The 10,480-nt window shown below is 35.1% G+C and overlaps 2 protein-coding genes across 2 annotated transcripts; one reads left to right on the plus strand and one right to left on the minus strand.

Moving 5' to 3' along the window:
* Positions 1–75: 75 nt before the first annotated feature.
* Gcn2 (eukaryotic translation initiation factor 2 alpha kinase Gcn2) lies at positions 76–7,046 on the minus strand. The gene is made up of 14 exons (XM_011640400.3): positions 6,764–7,046; positions 6,386–6,513; positions 6,132–6,301; positions 5,801–6,062; positions 5,179–5,724; positions 4,702–5,076; positions 4,064–4,603; positions 3,770–3,924; positions 3,222–3,664; positions 2,735–3,011; positions 2,124–2,643; positions 1,495–1,977; positions 478–1,382; positions 76–381 (listed from the first exon to the last, which is right to left on the minus strand). The coding sequence occupies exons 2-14, from the start codon at positions 6,440–6,442 to the stop codon at positions 255–257; spliced, it is 4,860 nt and encodes a 1,619-aa protein (XP_011638702.2). The 5' UTR covers positions 6,443–6,513; positions 6,764–7,046; the 3' UTR covers positions 76–254.
* Positions 7,047–8,460: 1,414 nt separating this feature from the next.
* eIF3i (eukaryotic translation initiation factor 3 subunit I) lies at positions 8,461–10,333 on the plus strand. The gene is made up of 5 exons (XM_011640510.3): positions 8,461–8,621; positions 8,928–9,174; positions 9,257–9,537; positions 9,618–9,818; positions 10,020–10,333. The coding sequence occupies exons 1-5, from the start codon at positions 8,619–8,621 to the stop codon at positions 10,266–10,268; spliced, it is 981 nt and encodes a 326-aa protein (XP_011638812.1). The 5' UTR covers positions 8,461–8,618; the 3' UTR covers positions 10,269–10,333.
* Positions 10,334–10,480: the final 147 nt, after the last annotated feature.

Here is a 10,480-nt window from a genome sequence, read left to right on the forward strand (position 1 = left end):
CAGGAAGAATTGAAACAGAAATGTGTAATGTCATGGTATATATTTATATATAAAAATTCATTTTAAAACATCACATCTTAGTCTTTTTTTTTATTAAATGCTGGTATTGAAAAATATATAATATATGCAGTACAAAAAATGTGCTTAAGTATCAAAATCTTTCATGTTGATCAGCATACATTTATACAATCACTCATCACTATTGACATCTTACATAATCATTACGAAAATATATTATTCGGTTTCGATATCACTTATATTAAAGTCAGATATCCGCTATCTGTCAAACTATAAAGTATCTCTACAGGCTTAGACTTTTCATTCCGTAATTCCTTCATTTCCTCGCATATTTGTTTGATATACTTCTTGTGTCGTGGATGTCTGATAAAAAAATTATATAATTAGCGTCATTGTCATTAATATAGTTCGTTTACCTCTCATACATATAATTAAATATATACATTTTTGGATACTTACTTATCTATCACAATCTGAATGCTCTTTTGAAAGACTTGTTCCTCCTCGTCGATTTCCAGAAAACTGATTATCGTTCTTATAACAGACATTTCCAGAAAAACAGCGAAAATCTCTACAGGAACTTTATGCGATATTCTCTGCAAGTAGGACGACATTTGTGCAAGTATAGTGTTCTTGAAACTCCTTCTGCCACTGCCGGATAGTTTATCTCTCTCGGAGAGAATGAAATTGATGTTAGCGTTGACCGGATTGCTCGGCGTTACTATCACATCATTCGCGTTCATTTTACTTTCAGATCTGCTCAAAATGGGCAACGCGGTTTCCGATTGTCGTTGTAAATATTCAACGATATCTTGAATAGTATTCCATTTCTTCTCCTGAAATCGGTCTCTCTCCCATGTTTGTACTCTTAAAGTGCCATTTCTTAATAATACTATATGACTTATAGAATTTTCTTGGCAGTATTCTAATATCTCTTCCATCGTACATAGATCTAACGTTGTAACCTTCAACCCTAATGACCAAATTTCTCGTAATACATTAATCATTTCTTTCTCTCTTCGTCCTTCGCTTCCTGGACTTCCTTCGCAACATATAGCCACGTCAATCCCGCATTTATTTTCACCGCCCGAATTCTCCTCACGCGTCTCGGTGACGGCAGATACCAATTTATCTAACGATATACTAATGCCAGCACCGTATTGTTTTGTTTCCTTACTAGCCATTCCAGTGCGCTCTAAAACTTTTCTAAATGACATCAGCATCTTATCATATCGACCGCCCGCAGCTATGACGTCTTGACCGCCTCGTCTTCGTCTATGCTTTAATTCGCAAGTTATTTGATATATCACACCACTGTATTGTTGTACATTATATGTTAATAAAGGTACGACAGTAATAGGCCACTGCAACAAGATAAAAAGGAAAAATAATTATAGCTTATGAAAATTATACATGTATAATAAATATAATATTGTTGTATATGTAATAAAGTGTAATATTGTTATATAATATTACCTTTACACCAAAACTTTCTACATTAGATATTACAGTTTCTATATCTTTCAAGCCTTCTTTGGCTAAACCTGCAGCGTCCCCTTTTCTTCTCGTTATTGTCCTTAAAACACTAGTGATTTTTGCAACGGAACTTTCCGTTTCGAGCAAATTAAAAAGCGTTTCCATAGCTTGATCGGTAAGACATAAGCTTATCAAATGCGTTTGGACTTGGAATTTAGTTAATTTTCCGTCGCGAGCATCCTGCAGAATTGAATATATATCCTGATATTTGTCCTTCTCCACGCCGCAGTACATCAGCACTGCTTGTAATAGCGACGTGTGATTTAGGCGCACTATGAAATTATGTTCTCGGATCTGCGGTAACTCATTAAAAATTTCCCATATGATAAAGATTAGTTCAGCCTCCATTAGCAAATTATTGTCTACAGGACTAATGATGTCGAAAGCACACTCGTACAATTCTCTAGGATGAAATCCTCGAGCCTAGAATAATTCAACGTAAACATTATTTCACAATCATATATGAAATATCTTAAATTCAAAATATGACTATCGTTTGAGCCATTTAATGTATTGTCGTGATTCAATATATATATATAAAACAACATATATTAAATATATATATATACCTTTTTATCTCTGAAAACACGTTCAATAGCATATCTTCGAATGTGCGAGATATTATTCCACACAATGTAACGAGCGAAAGGAGTGCGAAGATCGTGAGGTATGGAAACTATACTGCCAGTGCGTGTCATCAATTTCACGCTAGATTCGGTAAAGTTGGAATGCTGAAAGGATTTAGGCATTAACAATGGGGTCGCGACATATATTCCGCCGTGCTTTTGAAATATCTCAACGATCTTCTGCTTCACACTTTCTTGCAAAAACTGCTTTTTTGAAGAAAGAACACTTGGCGTTTCCCTAACAGGTAAATTCATGTCATAAGTAATATCCTCTGCCGGCGTAACATCTTGCGTGAAGCACGATGCTACTAGATACTTGTACGCTTTACTTTGGCTATTGGACAACGTATGACGCATCATTTCTTGCAATTCGGTTTCTTCCAATTGAGGTGGCGGCAAATACGCGGAAGAAAGTAATTCGTGAGCGGTAGGACGTTGACTCGGATCATGATTCAGCAGCCAACTAATAAAAGAATAAAGAATTTAATATTCTCACTTCGTATTTCATATAATATATAATGACGTAACGCGTATTGTCAAATTCAATTTTTTACCGTATAATATGAACTTGAGACGGCGCGTCTGTTTCTGCTATGTCAGGAGGAAAGACGATCTCTTTGGAACGCAAGTTCAACAAAACCTTGACGCGCTCCATCCCAGTAGTCAGCGGCTTGTATGTCATTTCGAAAAAGATAATTCCCAAGCTGTAGATATCCACTTTTTGATTGTAAATTGCTTTAGCAGCTTTTGTAGTAAGTTCAGGAGCTACATATAAAGCTGTACCAACTTGGCCGGTGAGAGATCCCAATTCTTCCAAGTCAAAACTTCCACCTAGATAAAAAGTAAAGATATTGATATAATTTGTCACTAATATACTATATAAAGCAACATTTATATAATTACGAATGAATCGTGTACGAGATTATACGTGTAAATACAAATTCATACTTATGCCATGAAAAATTATTTATATAATACATGATTAATTTTCATATATGATTCATATGTAAATGTAAATTCCACATTGTGATATACTCGTACCTTTCTCAAATTGTGATTCTTTATCCGTATCGATGGTTTGGACCAACGTTGATAGTATATTAGTCGTGGCTAATCCAAAATCTCCTATCTTAACGTGATCGTTACTATCCAGGAAGATGTTTACAGGTTTCAGATCCCTATGTATCATACCCTGTTGATGAATATGCGCTAGACCTTCCACGATTTCACGGAATAATCTCCAGACACGTTCCTCGTCTTCATACAAACCATTATCTATAGCTGTTCTCAATGTGCTTTTCTCACAAAATTCCATTTGTATATACATGAATTGTATTTCCTTTATCATCACATCCTCGCTAGAAGTTTCAGTGTCTTTAATGTCATTATTTGATACATCTGATGCTATTGCAGATTTTTGTGATATACCATCTCTTTCAAATTCAATACTATCGGAAGATTCGATACGTAATAAGGTTCGCATTCTGTGAAGATGACATTTTTGCGAGTTAGATATTAATAATAAATTAAATAAAAGTATTAAATACAAAGAGATTTAATATTTAAAAATACAAAAAAAATCATCTTACAGAAATGCGCAATGTTCTTCGCTATCCGAATCAGTAGAAGTGTCGCTATTCTCATCATCACTATCAGCGACGTTGGCTCGAGATTCATATGATATATTCCATTCAACGTCGCGTAACGGCGGTGCAAATTTTTCTATCTCATCGCTCTCCAGATGCTAAAATTCATCATGTATTTATATAGCAACAGAAAGACTGATTATAATTATTGATTTTAATTTTCTAATACATTTAAATTTAGTTTAAAATAGAATATTCTCGCAGCTCTATTAGCAATACCATCGAGAATATATTTACATTAACTATGTCTGCTTTGTTCTGCGTAGTGGTCGTTGTGTCTGAAAATGTGGTAATCGGCGTGAACTGACTGCGTCTGACCGAATCGTCCAAAGTGGCACTTTCGATCCATGAATTGTAATAACGTACCACATTTTCATGATTCATTCTAGAAAGTAGTTTCACTTCACGTGTAATTTTCTTATTTAATTGTTTATTCTTTGGATTTAATTTTATTCGTTTGATAGCGTAAATACCGCCATCCAATTTGTTTCTCACTTTCAAGACATCGCCGAAGGCACCTTTTCCCAACCATTTTAAAACTTCAAACTCGTTCTGTATTCGCGATTGTCCACCCATTGATGGTAAGTGTATGTGAATATCGGTGTCTGGTTCTTCCGGCTCCAAGTTTTTCTCCTTCTCATCATGGACCGGCGTTGTGGGTGATAAACCTCGTTCTAATGGTATTCTTATAAAACCATGTTGCTGCAGTTGTTCCGCAGACCAACGCATCCGCTCGTCGTCGATTAGACATTTCGAGATAAAGTCCCTGAGATGAAGCTGAAAAATCATTTAACTTGAGATATTAGCAATTTAATTAATTAGCATTTTAGAAACAAAAAAGAATGTACGCATTAACATATAAAAAGCGCATCTACCTGTGGAATTACAGTGAGATCAATCTCTTCTCCAGATATGATAGTTCCTTTTAATAAGGAGAGTAGTAATATTCCGTATCTATATATATCCGCTTTTTTACCCCCTCGGCCTTGAATTGTTGGAAAATCGTGTTCAGTCTTTACTAAGGAATTTGTATGATACATATCTGACAATCTCTTATCTAAAGAATAATCAGATAATCTGACAACACCAGTGTGATCTATATAAACGCTGGTGTCGCGCAGATCTTTATGCACTACATTATTCTCATGAAGATAATGCAACGCCTCGAGAACACCCGTTGCCAAGTGTCTCAACATGTCGACGTCGACTGGAATGTTTTCCATTAGGAAGAACGAGCATGTGGTGCCAACCTACTTTTACATACAATTGACATTAGAAATATGAAAATTATTCTTAATTCTGTAAAACATTATTTGTGAAACGAAACGATATGCATGCACGCATCTACATACCACAAATTCTTGAAGCACGTAAATCATCACACTATTGTTGTTTTGTAGATATTTCATATTTAAATAATGCACAAGATTTGGATGATGCAATTTGTACAAGTGATTCAGTTCTTGCTCTAAACTGGCTATTTGTTTCATGGCATGATGTATATCGATAGTTTCCTGAGTGGAATCATTTGCCATTGAGCATTTTAATGTCCATTCTGTGATAGCTAATAGTTCACCAGTGGTCATGTCCACACCGGCATATACTACAGAACCCTTTGTGCTATGACCCAGGCATTTTCCTCGGTGCACTTGCCTCTCGCCTTTATTACTGTCAAAGTGGATGAGCTTGGTACCTCTATGCTCACACAAAGACCCTTCAGAACTTTCCGATGTACTGACACATCGACGTCTAAAACGGCTCGTCCCTCGCTCATGTGGAGATGATGGTATAGATCGGAAGATAACATCAGAGTCAGTGGTCAGTCGAACTGTTTCTTTCCTATTACGCATCTCAGCCTTCAAGGCTTCCTGACGCTTTTGTATGGCATCTTGCAGAACCTGGCAAAAAATATCTATGACAATGATAATCAATATATATGCAATTTAGATATACAATTAAGGGATTAAAGCAAACCTGTCTTTCTTTATCTTCTTTCATTTGTTGCTCTTGCATTTCACATTGTTTTTTTTCCTGATTTCTTGATACCATCTCTTCATAAAAACTACTGTAACTAGGTTTGTTATGCTCATGTAAGTATTTCTGGACATGTTGACTGAATTCAAAGATCATAACTTCACCTTTCAATTTCTGTGCCAAATTTTCAAGCTCCGATGATAAAACTGCAATTTGTTGATGAGACAAACCTCTGCTATCTTGGAGCTGAATAATTGGCACCCTGAAATAAATATTTAGGTGTCAGAGAATGAGAATGAACTAAGAAAGATAAAATCAATATAAAACTTACTCATCAGGATACTTGTCGCAGCATATAACATGTAAATCTATCTGTGCATAGATTTCTGCTGGTCCAGACATACCTTTCTGTGGCGTTAAGGTAACAACAATGTCTAAGGGTTGCCATTTTTTTTTATTTTTGTTCTTCTTCAAATCGCATAACTCATCACCGAAAATAGACTGTCACAAACAGCAGAGAGATAGGATTATTGAGAAAAGCATATCGCGATTTAAAAGATACAAGATTGCAACATATGCACTTACCTTCAAGACTTCCAATTCATTTTGCTGCCGGACTTTACACGATTCAACGTGAGTCATTTTGTCACGCTGCTATTCACCCATTGTACATGGAAAGTTGGCTCGAAGCTCCAAATCAGAGGTAGAATACTCTGGAAAGAAAAAGAGAGGGTAATCGCGATTTTCTCCGTCTTCTCATCGTGCGTGTGTATATAATATATATATATATATATATATGATTTGTTGTTTATCTCGAAGATGAACTCAATATGAACCGCCTCTGCGGCATCGTCGGTGCCGTCGAGGGATACAATCTACACGCGTAGATCCGGTGAACGCGCGGATGACACGTGTTGAAATACGCACGGATGATTAGAAACGATATAAATTGTGTTTGTTTACCTATAATTCGTTCCGAACGAGGCTACATCGCGATGTGTCTCAATACTTTGCTATTGTTTCGCTATCGGAGTATCGTAAATTCAACCTGCTTCGAGGCCCGCTCTTTAACGCTTCCCGTATTCTGCGTAAACTGTCGCTATAAAGCCTTGTGTCCACGACACTAAAAATCCGAGATTTCAGATAGAGAGAGAATTGACCAATTGCATTTGAATAATTTGACTAATTGTTCAATACGATTGGTCGATTTTGGTTGATTTATATTCTGAATCATCTTTTATTGATAAAAATGCTTCGTAAAATGGCTTATAAACCTTCTGATTGGCTGTGAGCCACTTGTAAATTTTATGTCCACGAAGCTAAGAAATAATGATCTGAGATCTTGGATCGATTTTTAGTATTGTGGACGTAACTTTACAAGTGGCTCACAGCCAGAAGGCTTATAAGCCACTTTTACAAGCACTAGATATTACAAACGCGCGCTACGCGCGCGCTATTTATCTTTTTCAACACAAGAGCAAAAATTAATATAATACTATTATACTACTGTTACACTAATATTTTTAACTTCTTGGTACACAATTGTCAGAACAATCCTCTGTGAGATCAATACAATGACAACTATTTACGAAGTTAGCACAGCGAGAAAACCAATCGGCATCGCGGAAAAGCGGCAACAATAATTTCGAAAGATGCGGGTATCGATGTCATACCTTTTTTCAGAAAGGATTTTTATCGATAAAAAATAATTTAGAATATAAATCAAAGAAAGTTGACCAATCGCGTTGATTGACTTAAGCCCATATCAATTGCTTCGAAGTATTTGTAGACACAAATATATCGCACCCAGATTTTACTTTATCAATTAAAAAAAATATAATCAATCTGAGTTTAATAAACTTCATTCGGATTGATCAAATTTTAATATTAGTATTATCATTAATTTTAATCTTAATTGATATTAGCATGGGAGCCTCAAAATTCACATCCGAATATATATAAAAGGATGCATTCAGTGGAACAAAATGATCAATGAGCAGTCAGTGATTTTTCCTATTCTTCATCAATTAAGATTTAGACCAATTATGTTGACAAATTATTTAACTATTGTCTTTTCTGAATCGACCAGAGCGTCACGTTTGCTCACATTCTAATTAAACACGTCTACTCACATCGGTCGATGTTTAGGAATTTTCCAGTAAATCACCTATCAAAGAACTCTAAGTCCCGATCTACAATAAGGGTACGCAGTCAAGGCCTTACTACAAACGCTTTGAAGCATTTTTACATTGACTGTAGCTTAAGTGTAGTAAGCCTTAAGCCATAAGAAATGGACGAATCATAGTCGAAAAATAACAGAATAATTGACTATGATTGATCAATTTTGTATGACTCAAGGCTTAAATCCTCACCTATTGTAGACCGGGACTAAAGCTTATTTCACCTCACAGATGGAAAATAGGTTTGTTCGTATTGCTTATAATAAAATTTCCTGTACTTAAAAGGTTACGTTCCAAAATTCTGCTCAATGAGTACAATAGGATTTCATTCAGAAATCTTTGGTTTTTTTACCAAAAAAATTGTGTGATTGCTCAATTAAACGTTACTTCACCTATCGAGTACAATTTTGAAACTTTAGCGAAGTAAGATAGACATATTCGCGGAAAAAGAAGAAACGAGAAATTTAAGTGCAAGAAGTACAAGAAAAGCGAACAGACCTACTGCGTCATGTTGTTTCTTGTCTCACACCGTGATCTTCTCTAATCATTGGAGGTGCAGGTGATCGTGTGCTGACTGAAATTTCCATTTAATTTTTCAATTAATAGAAAACTTTCGACGTAGATTGAAACACCACGCGATGGTTAGTTTTCTTTGTGTATGCAGTAACTTATTATTTTTTTTTTCACAGCAGAAATTTACGTTGACAAAACGTGCGATAATATAACCTTTTCTTCTTACTATTTGGAATTTTTGTTCATACAATGCCACTTATTAATTTTCAGTAATTCTTTCCTATAGTGCAGTGATGTTTTCAACAATCGAGACAGGGAAAATCCAATCTTTCATTTGACAAAATGATTTTCATTATCAAGCTATCTATCGTCAGAGATAACCATTCCGGTGATACATATTTCTTGTCAATAAAAGAAAACTCTTTTCGTTTCAGAAACCTTTGATGTTGCACGGGCACGAACGTGCTATCACCAAAATAAAATATAATAGAGAAGGAGATTTACTGTTTTCTGCTAGCAAGGATAAACAACCCAATGTCTGGTATTCTTTGAACGGAGAACGTCTCGGCACCTTTAATGGCCACAATGGCTCTGTGTGGTGCATTGATGTCAACTGGGATACCACACGATTGTTGTCTGGCAGTGGTGATAACACCTTGAGAGTCTGGGATTGTCAAACCGGTTTGTATATACATAATAAAGTTATAGAAATGAGTTGTACCTATGCATAATATATGATTATGTTCTTTGTAATGTTGTTCAGGCAAAGAAATAGGCCAGCTGACTACGAACAGCTCGGTGAGAACATGTGGCTTCAGTTATTCGGCAAACCTTGCAGTATTTTCCACTGACAAGGCCTTAGGTCATCAATGTGAAATGTTTATCATGGATGTGCGAAACGTGGACTCTACATTATCACAGGAGGATGCAATTTCTAGAATCTTGGTCAATGGTCCCAGAATTTCTGCTATATTATGGGGTGCTCTCGACGAGACTATTATCACAGGTCATGAAGATGGTGAAATTAAACTTTGGGATGTTAGGGTAAGTATCATCATCATCATATTAATTATGGAAATATGCGCTAATGGATAATGATGTAATAATATTTGTAATATCTACAGACGGGAAAGAAATTGTCCAATGTTAAAGGGCATAAATCTCAGATAAATGATATGCAATTCAACAAGGATGGTACTATGTTTGTGACTGCATCTAAGGATCATACAGCGAAACTTTTTGATAGCGAGTCTTTGATGTTACTGAAGACTTATAAGACGGAAAGACCTGTAAACTCAGCTACGATATCGCCTATTTTTGATCATGTAAGATACATTTCAAAATGATTTGTTAACAGTTTTAAAATATCCTAAAATAAGATTAATATTTTTAGTCAGTATTTGTTTTGTCATATAATACTTATACTTATTATATTTCTATATAACTTCTATCAAGTTAAGAGTTATATATAAATATTAGTTATATATAAATATTATATTTGTTAAATAGATAATATTTTTCTACAGGTGGTTCTTGGCGGTGGTCAAGATGCCATGGATGTTACCACAACGTCCGCGCGACAAGGTAAATTCGATTCGCGATTTTTCCACTTGGTGTTCGAAGAAGAATTTGCACGTTTGAAAGGACATTTCGGTCCGATTAATTCCCTCGCTTTTCATCCCAATGGTCGTAGCTATTCTACAGGTGGAGAAGATGGATATATCCGTATTAATAATTTTGATCAGTCTTATTTTGATTTTCATTTCGAGTATTAAATTAATTGATCGAGAGACATTTGTATATGAAAAAATATATATCAATATGGAATATATGTATACAACTGTGTATTAATTATTTTTCCAAACTATATGGATTAAAACAGTAGTTTTTAGAGGAATTGTCTAATAATTAAGTATTATCGTTAAATTTTATTTTCATATTAGCAGAGAATATTTTCAATAATTATGTGGAACAAATAATACAACAT

This window comes from Pogonomyrmex barbatus, unplaced genomic scaffold, assembly GCF_055798465.1.
Source record: "Pogonomyrmex barbatus isolate J1 unplaced genomic scaffold, ASM5579846v1 scaffold2, whole genome shotgun sequence".
NCBI lineage: Eukaryota > Metazoa > Arthropoda > Insecta > Hymenoptera > Formicidae > Pogonomyrmex > Pogonomyrmex barbatus.

Bases quoted from the DNA above. Each gene is read 5' to 3' on its own strand.
- eIF3i (XM_011640510.3), top strand. The intron at 9,538-9,617 runs GTAAGTATCATC...TAATATCTACAG, and splicing joins TTAAACTTTGGGATGTTAGG to ACGGGAAAGAAATTGTCCAA. The intron at 9,819-10,019 runs GTAAGATACATT...ATTTTTCTACAG, and splicing joins TATCGCCTATTTTTGATCAT to GTGGTTCTTGGCGGTGGTCA.
- Gcn2 (XM_011640400.3), bottom strand. From the start codon at position 6,442: ATGACTCACGTTGAATCGTGTAAAGTCCGGCAGCAAAATGAATTGGAA. The intron at 6,302-6,385 runs GTAAGTGCATAT...TGTTTGTGACAG, and splicing joins ATGAATTGGAAGTCTTGAAG to TCTATTTTCGGTGATGAGTT. The intron at 1,383-1,494 runs GTAATATTATAT...ATCTTGTTGCAG, and splicing joins TAGAAAGTTTTGGTGTAAAG to TGGCCTATTACTGTCGTACC.